General features: G+C 36.2%; 1 protein-coding gene across 1 annotated transcript in view; it reads left to right on the forward strand.

Annotated features, from left to right (window-relative positions):
* The first annotated feature begins 920 nt into the window (after positions 1-920).
* Positions 921-22352, forward strand: part of LOC101586783 (vomeronasal type-2 receptor 116-like) — an 80781-nt gene continuing 59349 nt past the window's right edge. Inside the window, exons 1-2 of the mRNA XM_012513012.1 lie at positions 921-1184; positions 1666-2469. Of these exons, the coding sequence (XP_012368466.1) occupies positions 921-1184; positions 1666-2469 (1068 nt within the window). The remainder of the gene's footprint in view (positions 1185-1665; positions 2470-22352) is intronic.

Raw genomic sequence — 22352 nt, forward strand, 5'->3', positions numbered from 1 at the left:
ACAAAGTCCAACACTCATTCATGTTCAAAGTCCTACAGAAAATTGGAATAGATGGCCTCTACTTCAATCTGGTAAAAGCCATTTAGGAAAATCCAATGGTTAACGTAATTCTAAATGGGGAAATACTGAAATCTTTTACTTTTCGATCTAGTCCAAGACAAGTCTGCCTTCTATCACCAGTCTTATTCAATATAGTTCTGGAATCATTTGCTACAGCCATTAGACAAGATGAAGAAATAGAAAGAATAAGAATAAGTAAAGAGGAAGTTAAACTATCATTGTTTGCAGATGGCATAATACTTTACTTGGAAGACCCAAGAAACTCCACCCAGAAGATACTAGAATAAATATAGAACAAACAAGTAGCAGAACTGTACCAGGTTTTGGAACAAATGAACTTAGTGGACATATACAGTGTTCCAGCCAACCACTGCTGAATACACACTTTTTTCATCTGCACATGGGTCATTTTTTAAAATAGACCATAGGTCTCTTCCATAGGTCATGCTTAAGTATATGGAAGAAATCATCCTGCATTTTAAAATAACAGTTATTTATGGGTAATAGGTGTGTAGGTTCAGAATGTTAAAAAAGCACTGCTTCTTCATTTATGAGCAGCAGTCATATTAATTTGTCCACACATGACAGAATAAATCACCCTCAGGTATTTTCTATGGGAATTATGTATCTATGAAAACTTTACCCTCAATTTTGCACTTGTTTTATAAAGCTTCCCCACACCAGCCATCCCTAATGCCACCACATCCATGTTTAGGCCTTTCAAGCATGGATTTGTGATGGAGACACAAGAATTAGGTTCAGAAGGCATATTAGACAGCACCGGATTATCAGAGACTGAGACATTTCCCTAAGAATCTCTATGCTCTCTACACAGGATTATACACAAAAGCTACCAAAACATGCTTGCCTTCATTTTTACCATTGAGGAGATCAATAGGAATACTCGTCTTTTACCCAACATATCTTTGGGCTATGAGTCCCATAATTCCCTGAACAGTAAAGGGAATATATTGGAAAATGTCCTAAGATTGCACACAGGACAAGATGAGATCCCAAACTACATGTGTGGGGGAGAGAGCAAATCTGTAGCATTACTGACAGGAACATCAGCAGCAACATCTGAACAAAGTGCACCACTGCTGGAGCTCTACAAGTTTCCACAGGTGAGTGGGGATGGATGAGATCATTTCTCCTTTGTTATCTTTTTTGAGTCCCTTTAAATGGTGAAAAGATGGAACTAGACTTATGTATCACTCAACGTGTACAATCTGAAAAATGTTCATAGACTTCTAATTTTTAACACATTTTTACTTTTTTTTTTTCGGTAGCGGGAATTGAATTCAGGACCCTGCACTTGCCTGGCAAGCACTTATTCTACTGAATTATCTCCCAGGACCCTTCAAAATTATTCATAGAGATCAGTGGATTACACAAACTTTCTTTGTAGCAGAGGATAGGCAGGGGCAAATGTAAAGAATTTTCCTGAAAGTAAAATTCTAATCAGTTAAATTCTAAAAATAAAGCTTTCAGGAAATGACATGAATGCATACATGGGAGAAATTAGCATATTTTCTTGCTGTTATGCATTATATCTAACATTTTGTTTTATGTCAATTCTCATATCACTTCCCATTGTCTTCATAGCTGGCCTTTGGCTCTTTTGATCCAGTCCTGAGTGAGTACGGCCAGTTCCCTTCCCTCTATCAGATGGCTCCAAAGGATACTTCTCTGGCCCTTGGCATGGTCTCCTTGATGCGTCATTTCAGCTGGAACTGGGTGGGACTTGTCATCACAGAAGGTCCAAAAGGGCTTCAGTTTCTCTCAGATATGAGATCAGAGATGGATAAAAATAGGATCTGTGCAGCATTTTGGAAGATACTCAGTAGTTCTTCTCTAGTATATGCATCAAGTTCACCATATGATTTTTTAATTAGAGAAACATCCTTAGTAAAGGTTATTTTCCTTTACTATGATACTGATGGTGTAAATGATATAAACCATTATATAGGGCTACATTTAGTGACACAGATAGTCTGGGTGACAAACTCACAATGGCATGCTGACATGACGGGGAAAAATTTTATATTGGACACATTCCATGGGATTCTCATTTTTTCCAACCACCACGAGGAAGTTTCTGGTTTTAAAAGCTTTCTCCAGCGAGTCAAGCCATCTAGCTACCCTGCAGACATTTTCTTGCAGCATCTTTGGTACTCCAGTTTCCATTGCTCATTGTCTGAGTCTGACTGTGTTTTGGAAAACTGTGCTCCCAATGCCTCCTTGGCTCAGTTACCTGCAAATCGTTTAGAGCCGGCCATGAGTGATGCGAGTTACAATATTTACAATGCTGTGTACGCTGTGGCCCATGCCCTGCATGAGATGCTTCTTCGGCAATTAGAGATGCAACCAGTGAGAAACGGGTCAGGCATCGTGACTTCTCCCTGGAAGGTAATGTCTCTTCCACTAGATCATACAAACTGTTATGAAAGCTTGCTCATTACAAGCTTCATATGAGCTCCATACAAGTACTCTAGACTCCTTTTACAAAATAACAAGTAATTCTGTACTAGTTTCACTGTTTTTGAGATTTGTAGATGTCTGTAATACATCACAGTGACATTAATCTAGGAGAAATCATTAATGTACACCTCATACATTGTTCAGTTTTATTCCCATTTTTCCTAGACCCCTTTCTCTTACTCTTTCCCCATATCCTCTTTCCATTTCCAGACCATAAATTTCTGTTCCTTACCTTTCAATGTTTTCATTGCTGATATATTGACACTCTGATTTTAAAGATACAATACTCTACGTTATTTCAACTACTGCATCTTTTTTGTTTCACATAGTATAATATATGACCTCAATATCCATCTACCTCTCTGAAAATATTGCAATAATGTCCTTCCTTATGGCTAATATTCCATGATGTATTTATAGCACATTATTTTGTGTTGTGCTACAGTTGCTATTTGGTTTTAGAACCTTTAAATTTTTCTTGATTTTTTTCTCTGACCTATTGAGTACTCAAGATTAATAACCTATGTATGTGTATAATTTTCCATAGATTTCCTCTAATTTCATGGTACTATCATCTGATAGTATTCATGAGACTATCTCCATTTTTTATGTTAGAAAAGCTTTTTTTTGGCCAGCCAAATACCTCAGCGATTTAAAATGCCTGCTTAGGCAGACAGGGGTTAGGAATTCGGGGGCTGGGACTGCAGTGTCAGCCTCATCCCAGGGGAGCAATGAGATGGCAATTGAGACTGGGTGTAGTAGCACACCTGTAATCACAGCACTTTGGAGGTTGTAAACAGAAGGACTACTATGAGTCTGATCTATGCAGTGAGACTCTGTTCATGCTGCACACCCTGTTCTAAATACAAAGAAATACTAGAAAAGCTTCATGACTTCAGATGTGGTCTATTTTAGAGCAAAATCTGGCTGCTGCTAAGGGAAGGTCTGTATCTGTTGCTGGATAAAATACCCTGGATATGTGCTACATGTATGTTTTCAATGAAATTTTATTGATGTTTTGTCCAATTGACCTTTCTATTGACAACAGTAGGTACTGAAATCCTTCACTATGATTATGTTGAAGTTTATCTGGCTATTTTTGTCCATTAGTATTTGTTTTGTGGCTATGGGTGTGCCACCATCATTTGTACATATTTCAGCAAATGTTCTCTCTTCTTTTTGAAATATTTCCTTCACTTGTAGTCACTTTCTTTGTTCTGATCAGTTGTTCTCTGAAGCCCACTGTTTGAAAAAATAAAGTAAGTATGCCCATGTTCTTGTGGATTTGTGATTCAGCCTTTTACTTCTAGTCTATGCTCTTTATTTTGCTTTGTATTTTTGTGGATGAGTGTGTCATTTGCATACAAAGGATAGCTGTCATTTTTTTTGGTGGTACAAAGGATCTAAGTCAGGACCTATTACTTGCCAGGCAAGCCCTTATTCCACAGAGTTATCTCCCTAGGCCCAATGGTTGTTATTTTGTATTGAACCTCAGTCTGTGTTTTGACTAGAAAGTTATGATCATTTACTAAAAGTCTTTTCCTGAAACTTCATAGTATTATTTTCTAATTCTTATTTTCCTATCTTTTTCCTCTGTTTATTTCAAGTAGATCTATTCTGTCTTGTTTCCTTCATGGTGATGATGGCCTTACTGTCCTTATCTATCAATGCAGATTTGATGCTTATGAATTTTAACATATACATTCTCATGAAAAGTCTTTATTTCTTCATATAATATGAGATACAGTTTTGAAGGGTACATTAATCAGGGATATAAAAAAGTTTCTGTCTTTCAAGACAGTGCAGATTCTCCTGGATTTTAAAGTTTCTCTGGAGTATGTGTTATTCTCACATGCTTCCTTTTAGACATTACTTAATGGTATTCTTTAAAAGGTACTGCATTTCTCAGTGTGCTGAATTTGTGACATGCCATGGGAAATATCTTTACTGGTCATGGTTATTTGGGGTTCTGCATGCCAAGTTTTTACTAGAAGGTGAATAACTTTCCCTAAATTTTGAAATTTTTCATCTGAAAATTTGGCGAATAAAGTTCTTATGTTTTTTTGTGTGTCTTAAATTCATGTGTTCTAAACTCTTATAATTCTTGGAATTTTGTTCTCCATTTAATATTTTAGTTTCCATATTACATGAAGATTATGTACACCACAGGGAGTTGGTATATGTACACAACATCTTCATTCTCATTTTCATCCTATTTCACTTTCCTCTTCCCTGCTGCTTAATTGTTTGATACCATTTTCTTTTTCTTCTTTTTTTACCTTTTATTCTTTTATTGCTTTTATTCACAACTTAATTACAATACAATCTTGCATCATTTCTATTCTATAGCTATATTGTTCTGAATTTTTCTTTCCTGATCAAATTATAATTGAACAAGATTCTTCCAAATTTATATGCTAATATTAAAAAATGCTAACATACTGCTTTATATACATTATATTTATTATATTTTTCATTGATTGTGCTTTTTGTTTTCTTTTTTATTGAAGTTTTTATTGAGAAACAAATAGCAATGAGACATTTTCAAAACTGATTACTAGCACAATTTCAATAATTTATACATTGCATATTGTTGTCTTAATGGTTATTCATTGTACAAGATGCAGACATGATATCCTGTCCACAGACACTATTAGAACATATCTCTCTATTTTTTGAATTAAGAGAATGCAGCTGTATATCTATCCTAACTATTTTGAGTACACAGATACAAAATAGTCATCCATTTGTATCACCCTTTTTGGCTGGATTTTTCAGAGAAGGGAAATCCATTGTCATTTAAATACTGTAGGTACTTGAATTCAGGAAAATATTCCAATACAGGCAAGTAGTCAATAATAGTAATAGATTTTCTGTAGGACAAACAATGGGAGAGGTTGTTGACTTGAAGCTTTTACAGCTCAGCATATTAATATGCCTTTACTTTTTATACTTTTATACCTTTATGCTTCATGGTTAAGACCAAGATCAAGCAAGATCTATATAACAAGAAAAGTAACTTTTGTATCTGACAAAGTCAGTCAAATCCCCAAGGATTTATCCTAAAACCCTGTACCACAATGTGTAGATCGTTTGTCAGCCATGTTTATGAGTCATGGCCATTACTTGATCAATGTGTTCTCTGTGAAAGCCTGAGAGAATGTTTTCTCTCCATATGACTCTCCTTAGGCACACTCTACATTATTGATCACTTTCTACTTTGGCCCCATTATAACCTTAATAAGAAAATTTGGAACACAACTGAGTTGCATGATGTTATAGTACAGGTTGTCCCATGTCCTGAGTCTTCACTGACCTTGAAAGGCTGTGCCCAAAATGTTGGCTATCCTTGCAGCCCTTCTTTTCCTCTAATATTTGGTCTGCAAACTTAATTTGCTAACCCTGCAGAAGAGAAACTTATTTTTATTACCCTACAACCTAGGCTGTTGAGCTTAACCTCACTATGTTTCTGAGTATCAAACATCTTGTGTATAATATGGAACAGGTATTCTTCATCAAGTATTGATATGTTAAACTTTAAGTCCTTACAGGTATGAGGAAAAAATTAAAAGATATTAAATAAAAGGAATAAACAATTATATATTTTTACACATAAGTTTATAAATGTAACCATACACAGCAATGTAGCAGGACAGTCCCACAACACCCCTTTTCCTGTCTCCTGCCTTCATTCACCACCCCCTTCCTTTTTAAACAAACATCTACCCGAGAGACAGCATGGCAGCAACCGGCATGTCATGACAAGCGACACGTATTCAGAAGATCAGATTGACAGGTATTCCAAGCATGATGCTACTGTTACACATTGTCATTCAGTGCAGTTGCTTAGATCACAGGTATCAGCATAAATAGTAGAGGTGAAAATCTTCCCAATTAACTGCTAGATACAAAAACCTTCTGAAGATTCTCAGGATCATTGCCTTACCCGTCTTGTACACATAAATGTATGGCTTTGATCCTGTCATGTTTCCTAGCTTTTTTCCTTGCTCTTTCTTTATTGTGTAATCCTCAGGTACTCACTTTCCTTTCATTGCATTGTACCTTTCTATTTGTGTTTCTTTTTTAAAGTTCTTGTACTAGGGAGACTATTCAATGTTTACACATGTTGGTTCGGTTTATTTCACTTAGTATAACTTCAAGAAGCATCCACTGAAATATAAAGGCTTTGAGTTTATCACTCCTTATAGCTGAGTAATGCTCCATGGTATAAAAATACATCTTTTTTATGCATTACTCAGGTGATGGGAATCTTGGTTGTTTCCAAGATTTAGCTATCACATGAGGTTTTCAGTTCCCTCGGAAATATTTCCAATAGGGGCATAGTTGGTTTGAAGGGGATTGATTTACAGTTCTAGTTTTTAAGGAGTCTCCAAAATGATTTCCATAATGGTTGCACCAGTCTACATTCCCACCAATAGTGAAGAAGGGTTCCTTTTTCCCCACAGCCTCTTCAACATTTGTTTTTAGGTGATACCTTTAGGATAGCCATTCTTTCTGGGGTGAGATGTTATCTCAATGTTGTTTTAATTTTCACTTCACGGATGGCTAGTAATGTGGAGCATTTTTTCATATATTTATTCTATTCTCTAGTTTTGTTTTCTGTGAAGTGTGTGTTCATCTGCATGCCCAGTTGGATTGAGTCTTTAAATTATGGCCCCCTAAGAGTTTTCAGTTCTTTATAAATTTTGGAGAGCAGACCTTTGTCTGAGTGCTTATTAGTTAAGATTTTGTTTTGAAATTTGTGTGTTGTCTTTTCACTTTGTTGGTCATTTCTTTTGACGTGCAAATCTTCTCAATAAGAGGAGGTTCCAGTTGGTTTTTCTTTCAAGAATTACCTGTGTAACTTGATTTTTGTTCATGAACTCTTTGCCTTCCCCTATAACTTCATAGTTCCTGCTACTTTATCTTCTCGAAGATTTAGTATTTCCATTTTAATGTTTAAATCTTTACTCCACTTTGAGTTTAGCTTAGTGCATAGTGAGAGAACTGCGTTAAATTTTAGTGTTCGGCATGTAGAGAGCCAGTTTTTCCAGCACCACTTCTTAAAGAGTCTATCTTGGCTCCTTTGTCAAAGATAAAGTGGCTCAGTGTGTTTGTACATACTTCTGCATCTTCTAATATATTCCATTGATCCTCATGTCTGTTTTGTTGCCAGTACGATGCTGATTTGATCACAGTAGTTTTGTAGTATAATTTCAGATCAGGAATTGTAATGCTTCCTGACTTTTCTTTGTTGCTCTGCACTGCCTTTTTTATTCTAGATATTTTCCAGTTCCAAAAAAGTTTTAGGAATGATTTGTCTAGGTCTACGAGATATATTGGTTGTAGTTTGATAGATATTACTTTAAATTTGTAGGACTTTTGGATGTATGGCCGTTTTCACAATGTTGGTTCTTCCTATCCAGATGCATGTGATATTTTTCTATTTTCTGAAATTCTCTATGATCTCTTTTTTCAAAATACTGTAATTTTTATTGAATAGATATTTGACTTTTTAATTAGAGTAATTCTAGTGTATTTTATTTTGCACAGTGCTATTGTAAAAGTGATTGCTTCTCTGATTTCCTCCCAGTGTGTTTGTTGTCTAGGTAGAGGAATGATATTGACTTTTGCTTAGATACTTTGCATCTTGCTATGCTAGGGAATTTGTGTATTAATGCTAGTAGCTTCTTGGTGGAGTTTTTGGGTCTTCCAAGTAAAGTATCATGTCATCTGCAAATAATGATAGTTTCACTTCTTCTTTACCTATTCTTATTCCTTTTATTTCTTTCTTTTGTCTAATGGCTCTAGCTAATGATTCCACAACTCTATTGAATAGGGGTGGTGATAGAGGACATCCTTGTCTTGTTCAAGATTTGAAAGTAAAAGATTTCAGTTTTTCCCCATTTAGAATTATAACACAAACTATATCAAAGAGAACATTGTTTCACACAATAAATATTGTCGACTTCCTTTTATTTTATTCGTGAAATTCTTTAGCCTTTTTATTTTTTAAAATTAAGGTTATTGTGAAAGAAATACATATGGGACAGCTTAAAAACAAGTTAGCATCTACCAAGGTCAGTTAAGTCACCTCAGGATTTATCGTGAGACCTTGTACAGCAGTTTGTAGACGTTTCATCAGTGTCACACACTTGGATGAGTCATGACTATTGCTTGACCAATTTGCTTTCTATGAAATCCTGAGAGAATGTTTGCTCTCATGTGATTCTCCTTAGGCACACTTTACATCATTGATCAGTTTCCTCTGTAACCCCATAATCTCCTTGAACAGAAAATTTGTGCCACTGCTGATTTACAGGGTGTTATAGTACAGGTTCACTTATGTCCTGAAATCTCACAGAACTTCAACGTCTAGGGCCAAGATATTGGCTATCCTTATAACCCTTTTCTTTTCTAATTTTTTGGTGTGGTAACATAAGTTGTTAACCATCCAGAAAAGAAGCTTAATGATATTATTACCCTATAATATAGGCAGTTGAACTTAATATCACTATGTCTGAATATCAAATGCCTTAGATATAATATGAAACAGGTGTTTTCCAACAATCATTGAAAGGCTAAATTTTAAATCCCTATAGAATGAGGAAAACAGAGTAAAAAATAAAATAACAAAATAAAAATAAACAATTACACATTTCTGCGCAGAAATTAGAAATCTAACTAGGTACAACATTGTAGCAGAACAGTCCTATGATTTCTATATTTATTTAAATAATTTTATTGATAAACAAATAGCAATGAGACAGTTTCCAATCAGATTGGTAGGACAGTTTCAATAATGAAGACATTGCATACATTCTTCCTAGTGGTTAATTGCTGTGCAAGATGCAGACATGATATCCTATTTACGAACACCATTAGAACAAATCCCTCTGTTCATTAAGAATATAACTATATATCTATCCTAACCACTTTGAATACACAGATACAAAATGGAAATTCATCTGTATCCCCCCTTTTTTGTTAAGTTCTGTTATTTGAATATTATAAGTGTATTAACTCAGTAAATACTCTGAAAGAGTTCAGTAGTCCTGAATAGTTTTGGGCCTTCCATTTCACTGGCAATGTCAGAAATTGTTGACATGAGTACCCTATTACTCAACATAACAGCATGGTTTTGCTTCTTATATTTTGTTTTTATACTTTTCTGCTGGGTGGTTAAGACCAAGGTAAAGCATGACCTATGCAACAAGAGTTGTAGCTTTTGGGTCTGATAAGATCAGTGAAATCCCCTCAGGATTTATCCTGAGATCTTGTACCTCAGATTTTTGTCAGTGTCAGCAATGTGGATGAGTAACAGCCATTGCTTGGCAGATGTGCTCTCTGTGAAAGCCTGAGAGAATGTTTCTCTCTATGTGACTCTCCTTAGGCACACTCTACATAATCGATCACTTTCCTCTTTGGCTCCATAATCTCCTTGATCAGATGATTTGGGACAATACCCAGTTACATGATGTTACAGTGCAAGAAATCCTACATCCTGAGTCTTTTTTTGTTATTACCTACATACTTTAAAATTTTTTTTGCCATAATTTTATTGATAAACAAATAGCAATGAGACAGTTTCAAATCAAATCAGTAGGACAGTTTCAATAATTAACACACTGCATACATTCTTCTTAATGGTTAATTGCTGTACAAGATGCAGACTTGAGATCCTATTTACAAACACCATTAGAACAAATCATTCTATTCATTAAGAGAATGTAACTCTATATCTATCCTAACCAATTTGAATACACAGATACAAAGTGGATATTCATCTGTATAACCTTTTTTTCTTAAGTTCCGTTATTTGAATATTATAGGTGTGTAAACTCAGCAAAATATTCTGAAAGAGTCCAGTAGCCCATAATAGTATTGTGTCTTTCACTTCACTGTCAATGTCAAAAATTGTTGACCTGAGTACCCCATAGCTCAACATAACAGCATGGTTTTACTTATTATATTTCGTTTTTATACTTTTCTACTGGATGGTTAAGACCAAGGTATAGCAGCACCTATGCAACAAGAGTTCTAGCTTTTGGGTCATATAAAGTCAGTGAAATTCCCTCAGGATTTATCCTGAGATCTTGTACCTCAGATTGTAGAACATTTGTCAGTGTCAGCCATGTGGATGAGTCATGGCCATTGCTTGGCCTATGTGCTCTCTGCGAAAGCCTGAGAGAATGTTTGTTCTCCATGTGACTCTCCTTAGGCACAGTCAACATCATTGATCACTTTCCTCTTTGGCCACATAATCTCCTTGATCAGAAAATTTGGGACACTACCGAGTGACATGACATTACAGTACAAGTTCTCATATGTCCTGAGTCTTAATTGACATTAGAAGGCTAGGGCCAAAATGTTGGCTTTCCTTTTAGCCCTCCTTTTTCTCTAATTTTGGTCTGCAAACTTAGGTTGTTAACCATCGAGAAGAAAAGCTTATTGCTATTATCAAACAATGCAGGCTGTTAAGGTTAACCTCACTATCTGTCTGCATATCAAATATTTTAGGCATAATATGGAACAGGACTTTTTCATCAAGTATTGATATGTTGGATTTAAGTCCCTACAGAATATGATAAAAACATTTAAATATTAGAATATATTTTAAAAATAGTCATAAAGAATTATATACTTCTCATGTTTGCCCATAAGTCCAAAAATCTTACCGTATACAAACTTGAAGCAGGACAGTCCCACAATATTCCTTTTCCTGTCTCTTGCTTTCCTTCACCACCCCCTGATTCTTGAACTTCCACTTACCCAAGAGACCTCATAGCAGCAACTGGCATGTCATGACAAGCAGCCCGCATTCAGAGTATCAGAATAACGGACATACCAAGCATGAAACTATTATGACAAATTACCATCTGTAGTGCAGTTGCTTAGTTCACAGGTATCAGTATATATAGTTAGTCAGGGTGAGAATCTTTCTAATTAACTGCTAGATTAAAAAATCTTGTGAATATTCTCCGGATCATTGCCTTGCTCATCTTCTACATATAACCATATGGCTTGACATTGTCGTGTTTCCTAGCTCTTCTCCTTTCCCTCTCTTGATTAATCACTCCTTGAGATCCTGCTTTCCTTTTATTTGTATTATATCTTTCTATTTGTATTTCTTCTTTTGAGTTCTTATACTAGGGAGACTATATGATATTTACACATGTGTGTCTGGTGTATTTCACTTATGAATATATGTTCAAGTGCCATCCCCTTCAATATAAAACCTTTGAGTTTATCATTCTTAATAGCTGAATACTACTCCATTGCATAAAAATACCACATATTTTTCTATTTTTTGCAATGGTTTTTATTAATTTATTTATTATCCATAATTTATTGATAAACAAGTAGCTATGAGACAGTTTGAAATCAAATTGGAAGGACAGTTTCAATAATTAACACAATGCATAAATTTTTCTTAGTGATTGATTGCTGTACAAGATGCAGACGTGATATCCTATTTACAAACATCATTAGAATAAATCATTCTATTCATTAAGAGAATGTTACAGTATATCTATCCTAACTACTTTGAATACATAGATACAAAATGGACATTTATCTGAATACCTTTTTTCGTTAAGTTCTATTATTTGAATATTATAGGTATGTAAATTCAGCAAAATATTCTAAAAGAGTCCCATAGCTCATAAAATTATTGGGTCTTCCACTTAACTGGCAATGTCAGAAATTGTTGACCTGAGTCCCCCACAGCTCAACATAACAGCATGTCTTTACTTCTTATATTTCGTTTTTATACTTTTCTGCTGGATGGTTAAGACCAAGGTAAAGCAGGACCTATGTAACAAGAGTTGTAGCTTTTAGGTCTGATAAGGTCAGTGAAATCACCTCAGAATTTAGGTTTGATAAGGTCAGTTAAATACCCTCAGGATTTATCGTGAGATCCTTTACCTCAGATTGTCCAACATTTGTCAGTGTTAGACATGTGAATGAGTAATGGCCATTGCTTGGCCAATGTGCTCTCTGTGAAAGCCTGAGAGACTGTTTCCTCTCCACGTGATTCTTCTTAGGCACACTCTACATCATCGATCACTTTCATCATTGGCCTCATAATTTCCTTGATCAGTAAATCTGGGACACTACCGAGTTACATGAAGTTACAGTACAAGTTCGCATATGTCCTGAGTCTTAATTGACCTTAAAAGACTAGGGCCAAAATGTTGGCTTTCTTTGAAGCCCTCCTTTTTCTCTAATTTTGGTCTGCAAACTTCGGTTGTTAGCCAACAAGAAGACAAACTTATTGTTATTATCAAACAACTTAGACTGTTAAGCTTAACCTCACTATCTGTGTGAATATGAAACATGTTCGGCATAATATGGAACAGGTTTTGTCATCAGGCATTCATATGATGAACTTTAAGTCCCTACAGAGTATGATGAAAAACATTTAAAAATTAGAATATATTTTAAAATAGGCATAAAGAATTATATACGACTCATGTTTGCACATAAGTCCAAAAATCTCACCTTATACAACCTTGAAACAGGACAGTTCAACAATTTTCCTTTTCCTGTGTCTTGGTTACCTTCACCACCCCCTTCTTCTTGAACATCCACCTCGCCGAGAGACATCATAGAAGCAACTGGCATGTCGTGACAAGCAGCCCGCATTCAGAATACCAGAATGACAGGCACTCCAAGCTTGAAACTACTATTACAAATTACCATCTGCAGTACAGTAGCTTAGTTCACAGGTACCAGTATATATAGTTAGTCAGGGTGAGAATCTTTCCAACTAACTACTAGTTAAAAAATCATCTGAAGATTCTCAGGATCATTGCCTTGCTCATCTTTTACATATAACTGCATGGCTTGACATTGTCATGCTTCCTAGCTCTTCTCCTTTCCCTCTCTTGATTAGTTACTCCTTGAGATCCTACTTTCCTTTTACTTGTATTATATCTTTCTATTTGTATTTCTTCTTTGGAGTTCTTATACTAGGGAGACTATACGATATTTACACATGTATGTCTGGTTTATTTCACTTACGAGAACATGTTCAAGTGCCATCCAATTCAATAGAAAGCCTTGGAGTTTATCATTCTTAATAGCTGAATAATACTCTATTGTGTTAAATACCATATCTTTTTCAACCGTTCCTCAGGTGATAGGCCTCTTGGTTGTTTCCATGATTTGGTTATCACAAATTGTCCTGCTATAAACATAGGCACACACATATCACTCTGATATGTTTTCTGATCATCTGGGAAAATTCACAGTAGAGGAATAGCTGGTTTAAAGGGGATTTGCTGACCAACTTTTCTAAGGAGTCTCCATTCTGATTTCCATAATGGTTGCACCATTGTACATGCCCACCTGCAGTGGAGACGTGATCCTTTTCCCCCGACAGCGTATGCAAAATTTGTTTTTGGGTGATTTCTTCATGATAGTCATTCTTTCTGGGCCGAGCTGTTATCTCAATGTCGTTTTAATTTGCATTTTGCGGATGGCTAGTGTTGTGGAGCATTTTTTCATAAATTTATTCGCTGCTTTAATTTCTTCCTCTGAGAAGTGTCTGTTCATCTTGAATGCCCATTTCTGGATTGCGTCTTTAAATTTTGGGGCCCGAGTGTTTTTATTTCTTTATAGATTCTAGAGAGCAGACCTATTTCTGAGTACTTATTTGTCATAATATTTTCCAAATTTGTTAGTTGTCAATTCACATTGTTGGTAATTTCTTTTGACGTGAAAAAAATTCTCAGTAAGAGCAGGTCCCAGTTGTTAATTCTTTCAAATCTTTCATTGCAATTTGATTTCTGTCCATGAGCACTTTGCCTACCCCTATATCTTCAATAGTTCCTCCTACTTTCTCTTTCAGGAGATTTAGTGTCTCTGCTTTAATGTTTAGATCTTTAATCCATTTTGACTTTAGTTTAGTGTATGGTGAGAGACCTGTGTCAAGTTTGAATTTCCAGCACGTAGGGAGCCAGTTCTTCCAGCACCATTTGTTAAGTAGACTATCATTCTTCCAGTGAGTATGTTTGGTACCTTTGTCAAAGATAAGGTGGCTGAGTGTGCTCATAGTGGCTTCAGCATGTTCTAATCTATTCCATTGATCCCCAGTTCTATTTTGTTTCTAGTACCATGGTGATTTTATCACAGTAACCTTGTAGTATAATTTCAAGTCAGGAATTGTAATGCCTCCTCCTTGTCTTTATTGCACAGAATTGCGTTTGATATTCAAGGTCTTTTCTGGTTCCAGATAAATTTTAGGAATGATTTCTCAATGTCTGTGAGGTATGTCGGTGGTAGTGTGATAGGGATTGCATTAAATCTGTACAGCAATTTTTGGAGAATGGCCATCTTCACAATATTGGCTCTTCCTATCCCCGAGCATGGAATATATTTCCATTTTCTGAAATCTTCTACGATCTCTTTTTTCAGAGTAATGTAATTTTTCTTGAAAAGATCTTTGACTTCTTTAGTTAGATTAATTCCAAGGTATTTCATTTTCCTCGGTGAGATTGTAAAAGTTATTGTTTCTATAATTTCCCTCTAAGGGAGTTTGTTGTCTATGTGGAGGAATGCTATTGACTTTTGGGTATTGACTTTATAACCTGTTAAGCTACTGAATTTCTGTATTAATTCTAGTAGCTTCTTGCTGGAGTTTTTTGGGTCTTCCAAGTGAAGTATCATGTCACTTGCAAATAAAGATAATTTTACTTCTCCCTTGCCATTCTTATTCTTTTTATTTCTTTCTCTTTTCTAACGGCAGTAGCTAATTATTCCAGAAGTATATCGAATAGGAGTGGTGATAGAGGACCTCCTTGTCTTGTACCAGATCTAAAAGTAAAAGATTTCAATTGATCCCCATTTATGATTTTGTTATTTTTTGGGTTTTCATAAATGGCTTTTACCAAATTGAAGTAGAGTCCATCTATGCCAATTTCCTTTAGGACTTTGAACATGAATGAGTTTTGCACTTTGTCAAAACATTTTCTGCATCAATAGAGATTATCATGTGGTTTTTAGTTTTCTATTTATTGATATAGTGTATTACATTTATAGATTTTCGAATATTGAACGATCCTTGCATCCATGGGATGATTCCTGACTGGTCATGTCGTATCATCTTCTTGATGATTTGCTGTATTATATTTGCTAGGGTTTAATTGAGGATTTTGGCATCTATGATCATGAAGGAGATTGGTCTGTAGTTCTCTTAATTGAATCTTTCCCTTGTTTGATATCAGCATAATTTTTGATTATAGGAACTACATCTTGTGTAAATGTCTTGTAGTATTCAGCTGTGAATCCATCCGGACCTGGACATTTCTTTGTGATTAGGTTTTTAATTACATGTCGTAATTCTATGACTGTTATTGTTCTATTGAGAGTGGTTATATCTTGTTGATTCAGTTGTGGCAATTTGGACCTTTCTAGGAATCTGTCCATTTATTTTGTGTCTTCTATTCTGTGAGAGTAAAGATTCTCAATAGCTATTGACCGTCTTCTGAATTTCCAGTGAGTCTGTGCTAAAAACAACCTTTTCATTTCTTATTACTTGTGTTTGAATTTTTTCTTTCCTCTGTTTGATGAGGTTAGCTAGGGGCTTATCAATTTTATTTAATCTTTCAAAGAACCAGCTTTTTGCTTTTTGAATTCTTTGAGTTGTTTTCTTTGTCTCAATTGAATTAATTTCTGCTCTAATCTTTATGATTTCCTCCTGTCTTAGGGCTCTGGGTTTGGTTTGCTCTTGGTTTTGTAGTTGTTGAAGGTGCAGCATTAGGGTATTTGTTTTTTCCCCTTCTGTTTTCCTAATGTGTGAGTTTACAGCTATGAAATTCCCTCTGCAAACTGATTTCATAATAGCCCATAAATTATGATAAGTTTTGCTTGAATTTTCATTGAATTGTAGGTACTGTTGAATTTCTTGTTTAATTTCATCTGTGATCCATTGATTGCTGATTAGGATGTCCTTTAATTTCCATGTATTTAAGGTTTTTTTTGTTATTTATTTCCAGTTTCATTGCACTGTGGTCTGATAATATATGCATGGGATAATTTCTATTTTCTTGCATATACTTAAGCATGACCTATGGACCAGTATGTGGTCTATTTTATAAAATTACTCATGTGTAGCTGAGGAAAATGTTTATTCAGCTGTGTTTGTGTTTAACACTTTGTACCAAGTCTACCAAGTCTATTTGTTAGAAGCTCTGGTTCAGTTCTCTTATTTCTTTTCTAAGTTTTTGTTTAGTTGACCTATCTTTTGGAGATAAGGGTGTTTTAATATCTCATGATTAAACTGTGGTATTGGATATCAGATTTTTCATGTCCTTTTAGATTTGCTTTATAGCCAGAAACCCCCAGACCCAGTCCTAGCCCACATCCCCTGAGTGTGTGGGAGAGCTTCAGGCTACCCTCTCCCAGTGGGACAAACTCTGGGTTCTAGACCAGGTGCAGCGTGGGTGAGAACATCTTCCACCCCCTTGGGATGCCCTACAGCACTGTGCAGCACCTCCCCCACCCAGCCCGTCGAGTAGGAATTTCTGCCACGTTTGGGGAACACCCAGACCCAGTGCTAGCCCAGGTTTGGTTAGTGTGTGGGAGCGCTTCCGTCTACGCTGCACCAGTAGGACTAGCTGAAGGTCCCAGCACAGGTGCAGCGTGTGTGAGACCATCTTCCACCCCGTTGGGACGACCCCTACCGCTCCGCAGCACCTCCCCCACCTTGCTTGCCGAGTAGGAATTTCGGCCGTGTTCCGGGAACCCCCAGACCCAGTCCTAGCCCAGACCCGGAGAGTGTGTAGAGAGCTGCCTCTCCCCCCTACTCCACATTATCCCCTACAGGCTCAGATCAGGCCTGCCATACAGGCCTGGGGTGAAAACTTGCAGCTGCAATCCCTACAGAGAGGGAAGAGGATAGAAGAACCAAGCTAGTCCAGGAGAAGAACATCTTGCCACAGGGGCACAACAGGTTCACCCTCAAGGGCAGCAGCAGGAAGGAAGTGAGCACAGCAGCCAGACACAAGCCAGGCACAGCTGGATAAATCCAGACTTTGTAGATCTGCAGCTGAACATCAGTAGGTGCTAAGGTTATCACTACAGCGAAGATCTAGAACAAAGTTCAGAGGACAGTGTTACACAAAATGACAAGAAGGAACAAAATGCAACCTCAGAACCCAAACCCACCTGTAAAAAGTGCAGAGGACACTAACACAGAACAAATTGGGAATCACACAGCAGAAAGCAATGAATCAATGGCTTCTGAAATAAAGAAAGAGCTGCAGAAAAGTATAGAAGAACTCAGATTGGAAGTAAAAAAAGAAATCCCTGAATTAAAAACATCTGCAGTAAAGAAGCAAATGCAGAAACATATGGAGGAAACCCAGTGCCCACCTAGAACAAGTGCAGAGGACACTAGCTTGGCTCAAATGCATGGATTAACAGCTTCGATAGGAAATAAGCAACAGCACAAAGATATAGAGGAAATCACAGCGCAACTCTTTGCTGAAATAAAAAAAAGAATTTTCAGACCTCATAGCATCTGAAGTAAAGAAGCAACTACAGAAACATAGGGAGGAAACCCAAGCTGAAAAAAACACAACAGTAAATAATTTATAACTGCTTTTAAAGAATACATTGATAAAAAAATAAATGTAATTAAAAAAAAGACTGTTTCCTTGAATGAGCAATTCCGGAAAGAAATAGATTGCAGGAAGCAGAGTCAAAGAGATCAAGAGGAAATGCAAACCTCAATCAAAAGCTTGCAAAACCCTTTAAGTGAAAATGAAGACAGAGTTTCAGATCTTGAAGGGGCTGGTTCAGTAGTGAAAATGTAGGAAAGGCACTCTTAAAAAAACGAGGATGCAGGAAGGAATAATCCATCGCTTGGAAAATGATGCAAAGATGAGCAATATGAATCTAATAGGCATCAGTGAGAAAGAAGGAGTCAATACAAATGACATTAAAAACATATGGGCAGAAGTAAGAGCAGAAAACTTCCCAAATATGAGGAAACAATCTGACATTCAGGTAACTGAAGCATACAGAACGTCAAGGAACCTCAATCCAATGAAAAACACACCAAGACATATAATAGTCAAGATCCCAGAAACAGCACAGGAATAATCTACTGAAAGCAGGTAGAGAAGAAAACCAGATCACATTCAAAGGAAAACCCATCAGAATTACAGCCAACCTCTCTTCACAAACCATGCAGGTAAGAAGAGTATGGAGCAGGGTACTTCAGGTCCTCTATGAAAACAAATTCCAGCCCAGACTACTGTACCCTGCAAAACTCTCTTTCAAGTTTGATGGAGAAGTGAAATACTTTCATGAAAAGAACAGCTAAAGAATTTCATCATGAGAAATCCAACAGTACACAGGCTACTGAAAGATGTTCTAGAGAGGGACCAAAACGATCAGAACTCCACGAATGAGACCAGAGGGAAACAATTAAATAGGGAAAACAATTAAACACAGGAGAAAAAGGAGTAAACGACAACAGGTAAATAAAATGGCAAATGTAAGTCAGTACAACTCTATTCTAACCAACAATGTAAATGGACTCAATTCACCAATTTAGAGAAATAGACTGGCAGAGTAAATTAGGAAACAAAACCAAACAATATGCTGCATACAAGAAACACATTTAACTCATAAAGTCATTAATAGGCTGAAAGTCAAGGGATGGAAAAAAATTCTACATGCCCCAGCACCTCAGAAAAAAGTAGGGGTAGCAATTCTATTCTCAGACTGTGTCATCTTCAAACCAACAATGATCAAGCAAAATAAAGAAGGCAACTAAATACTAGTTAGGGGAAAAATTCAAGAGGAAGACGTAACACTCATAAATGTGTATGCACCAAACACGGGAGCACCCAACTATATAAAACAAATCTTAATGGACATGAAAAATCTAACAGCCAATACCACCATTTTAACTGGAGACCTTAACAAACCCTTATCTCCAAAAGACAGGTCACCCAGACAAAAACTTAGCAAAGAAATAACACAACTGATTCAAAGCTTGAAACAAAAGTACTTGGTGGACATATACAGAGTGTTCTACCAAACTCGGCTAAACACACATTTTTCTCAGCTGCACATGGGTCATTTTGCAAAATAGACCTCACATTGGTCCATAGGTCATGCTTAAGTAAATGCAAGATAATAGAAATTATCCCATGCACATTATCTGACCACAGTGCAATGAAAGTGAAAATAAATGACAAAAGAAACCAGGAAAAAACCTTAAATACATGGAAATTAAATGACACCCTACTCAGCAACCAATGGGTCACAGATGAAATTAAACAAGAAATTCAACATTATGTACAATTCAATGAAAATTCAAGCACAACTTCTCAGAATTCATGGGATACGATGAAAGCAGTTCTCAGAGGGAAATTCATAGCTGTGAACTCACACATTAGGAAAACAGAACGGGAACAAATAAATGCCCTAATGCTGCACCTTCAACAACTAGAAAAGGAAGAGCAAACCAAACCTAGATCCCAAAGATGGGAGGAAATCATAAAGATTAGAGCAGAAATTAATTCAATTGAGACGAAGAAAACAATTCAAAGAATTAAAAAAGCAAAAAGCTGGTTCTTTGAAAGATTAAATAAAATTGATAAGCCGCTAGCTAACCTCATCAAACAGAGGAAAGAAAAAATTCAAATACAAGCAATAAGGAATGAAAAGGGTATAATTACGACAGATTTAGTGGAAATTCACAAGATTACCAATAGCTACTTCTAGAATGTTTACTCTCAAAGAATAGAATACAAAGAGAAAATGGACAGATTCCTAGAAAGGTCCAAATTGCCACAATTGAATCGACAAAATATAACCACTCTCAATAGCCCAATAACAGCCAATTAAATACGGAATGTAATTAAAAACCTACTGGCAGAGAAATGTCCAGGTCCAGATGGATTCACAGCTGAATTCTACAAGACATTTACAGAAGATATAGTCCCAATACTCCTCAAATTCTTCCATGAAATTGAAAAGGAAGCAATACTCACAAAATTATTCCTGGAGGAAAGTATTATACTGATACCAAAACCAGGGAAAGACGCAACTAAGAAAGAGAACTACAGGCTGATTTCCTTCATGAACATAGATGCCAAAATCCTCAATAAAATCCTAGCAAATGGAATACAGCAAATCATCAAGAAGATCATACACCATGACCAGGTAGGATTCATCCCAGGGATGCAAGGATGTTTCAATATTCAAAAATCTATAAATGTAATACACTGTATCAGTATAGTGAAAACGAGGAACCACATGATCATCTCAGTTGATGAAGAAAAGGCTTTTGCCAAAGTCCAACACTTATTCATGTTCAAAGTCCTTCAGAAAATTGGAATAGATTGACTCTAATTCAATCTGGTAAAAGCCATTTATGGAAACTCAACAAATAACATAATCCTAAATGGGGAAAAACTGAAATCTTTTACTCTTAGATCTGGTACAATACAAGGATGTCCTGTATCACAAATCCTATTCAATATACTTCTGGAATAATTAGGTACGGCCATTAGAATAGAGAAAGAAATAAACTGGAGAAGAACAGGCAAATAAAAATTTAAATTATCTTTATTTGCAGATGACATGATACTTTATTTGGAATGCCCAAAAAACCCCACCAAGAAGCTACTAGAATCAATACAGAAATTCAGTAGCATAGCAGGTTATAAAGTCTATACCCAAAAGTCTATATCATTCCTGTACACAGACAACCAAACTTACTGAAAGGGAAATTATGGAAAAAATACCTTTCACAATAGCACCGAGGAAAATGAAATACCTTGGAATTAGTCTAACTAAGGAAGTCAAAGATCTTTTCAAGGAAAATTACAGTACTCGGAAACATGAGATAGTAGAGGATTTCTAGGCAATAAGGACAAGGCAGGAGGCATTACAATTCCTGATTTGAAATTATACTAAAAGGCTACTCTGATAAAATCAGCTTGTTACTGGCATAAAAGTAGACCTGAGGATCAATGGAATAGACTAGAAGCCCCTGAAGCCCCTTACGAACACACTCATCGACCTTATCTTTGACAAAGTGGCCAAACATAATCACTGGAAGAAAGATACCCTCCTTAACAAATGTTGCTGGCAAAACTGGCTGTGTATATGCTGGAAACTCATACTCGACCCTGGTCTATCACCATGTACTAAATTAAAGTCAAAATGGATTAAAGATCTAAACATTAAGGCAGAGACACTAAATCTCCTGAAAGAGAATGTAGGAGGACTCTTGAAGACATGGGCCTAGGTAAAGAGTTCATGGACAGAAATCATTTCGCACGGGAAACAGTTGAAAGAATTAACAACTGGGACTTTCCCTTATTGAGAAGTTTTTTCACGTCAAAAGAAATTACCAACAAAGTGAAAAGGCAACGCACAAATTTGGAAAAAATCATCACAAATAAGTACTCAGACAAAGGTCTGCTCTCTAGAATCTATAAAGAATTAAAAAAGAGTAGGGCCCCAAAATTTAAAGACCCCATCCAGAAATGGGCATCCGAGATGAATATACCCTTCTCAGAGGAAGAAATTAAAGAAGCGAATAAATATATGAAAAAATGCTCCACATCCCTGGCCATTCGTGAAATGCAAATTAAAACCACATTGAGATATCATCTCACCCCAGAAAGAATGGCTATCATAAAGAAATCACCCAAAAACAAATGTTGGAGTGGCTGTGGGGAAAATGGAACATTTCTCCACTGCTGGTGAGAATGTAGACTGGTGCAACCATTATGGAAATCAGTATGGAGACTCCTTAGAAAAGTTGGACTTGAAATCCC

Source organism: Octodon degus, unplaced genomic scaffold (assembly GCF_000260255.1).
Source record: "Octodon degus isolate 3935 unplaced genomic scaffold, OctDeg1.0 scaffold00304, whole genome shotgun sequence".
NCBI classification, from domain to species: Eukaryota; Metazoa; Chordata; class Mammalia; order Rodentia; family Octodontidae; genus Octodon; species Octodon degus.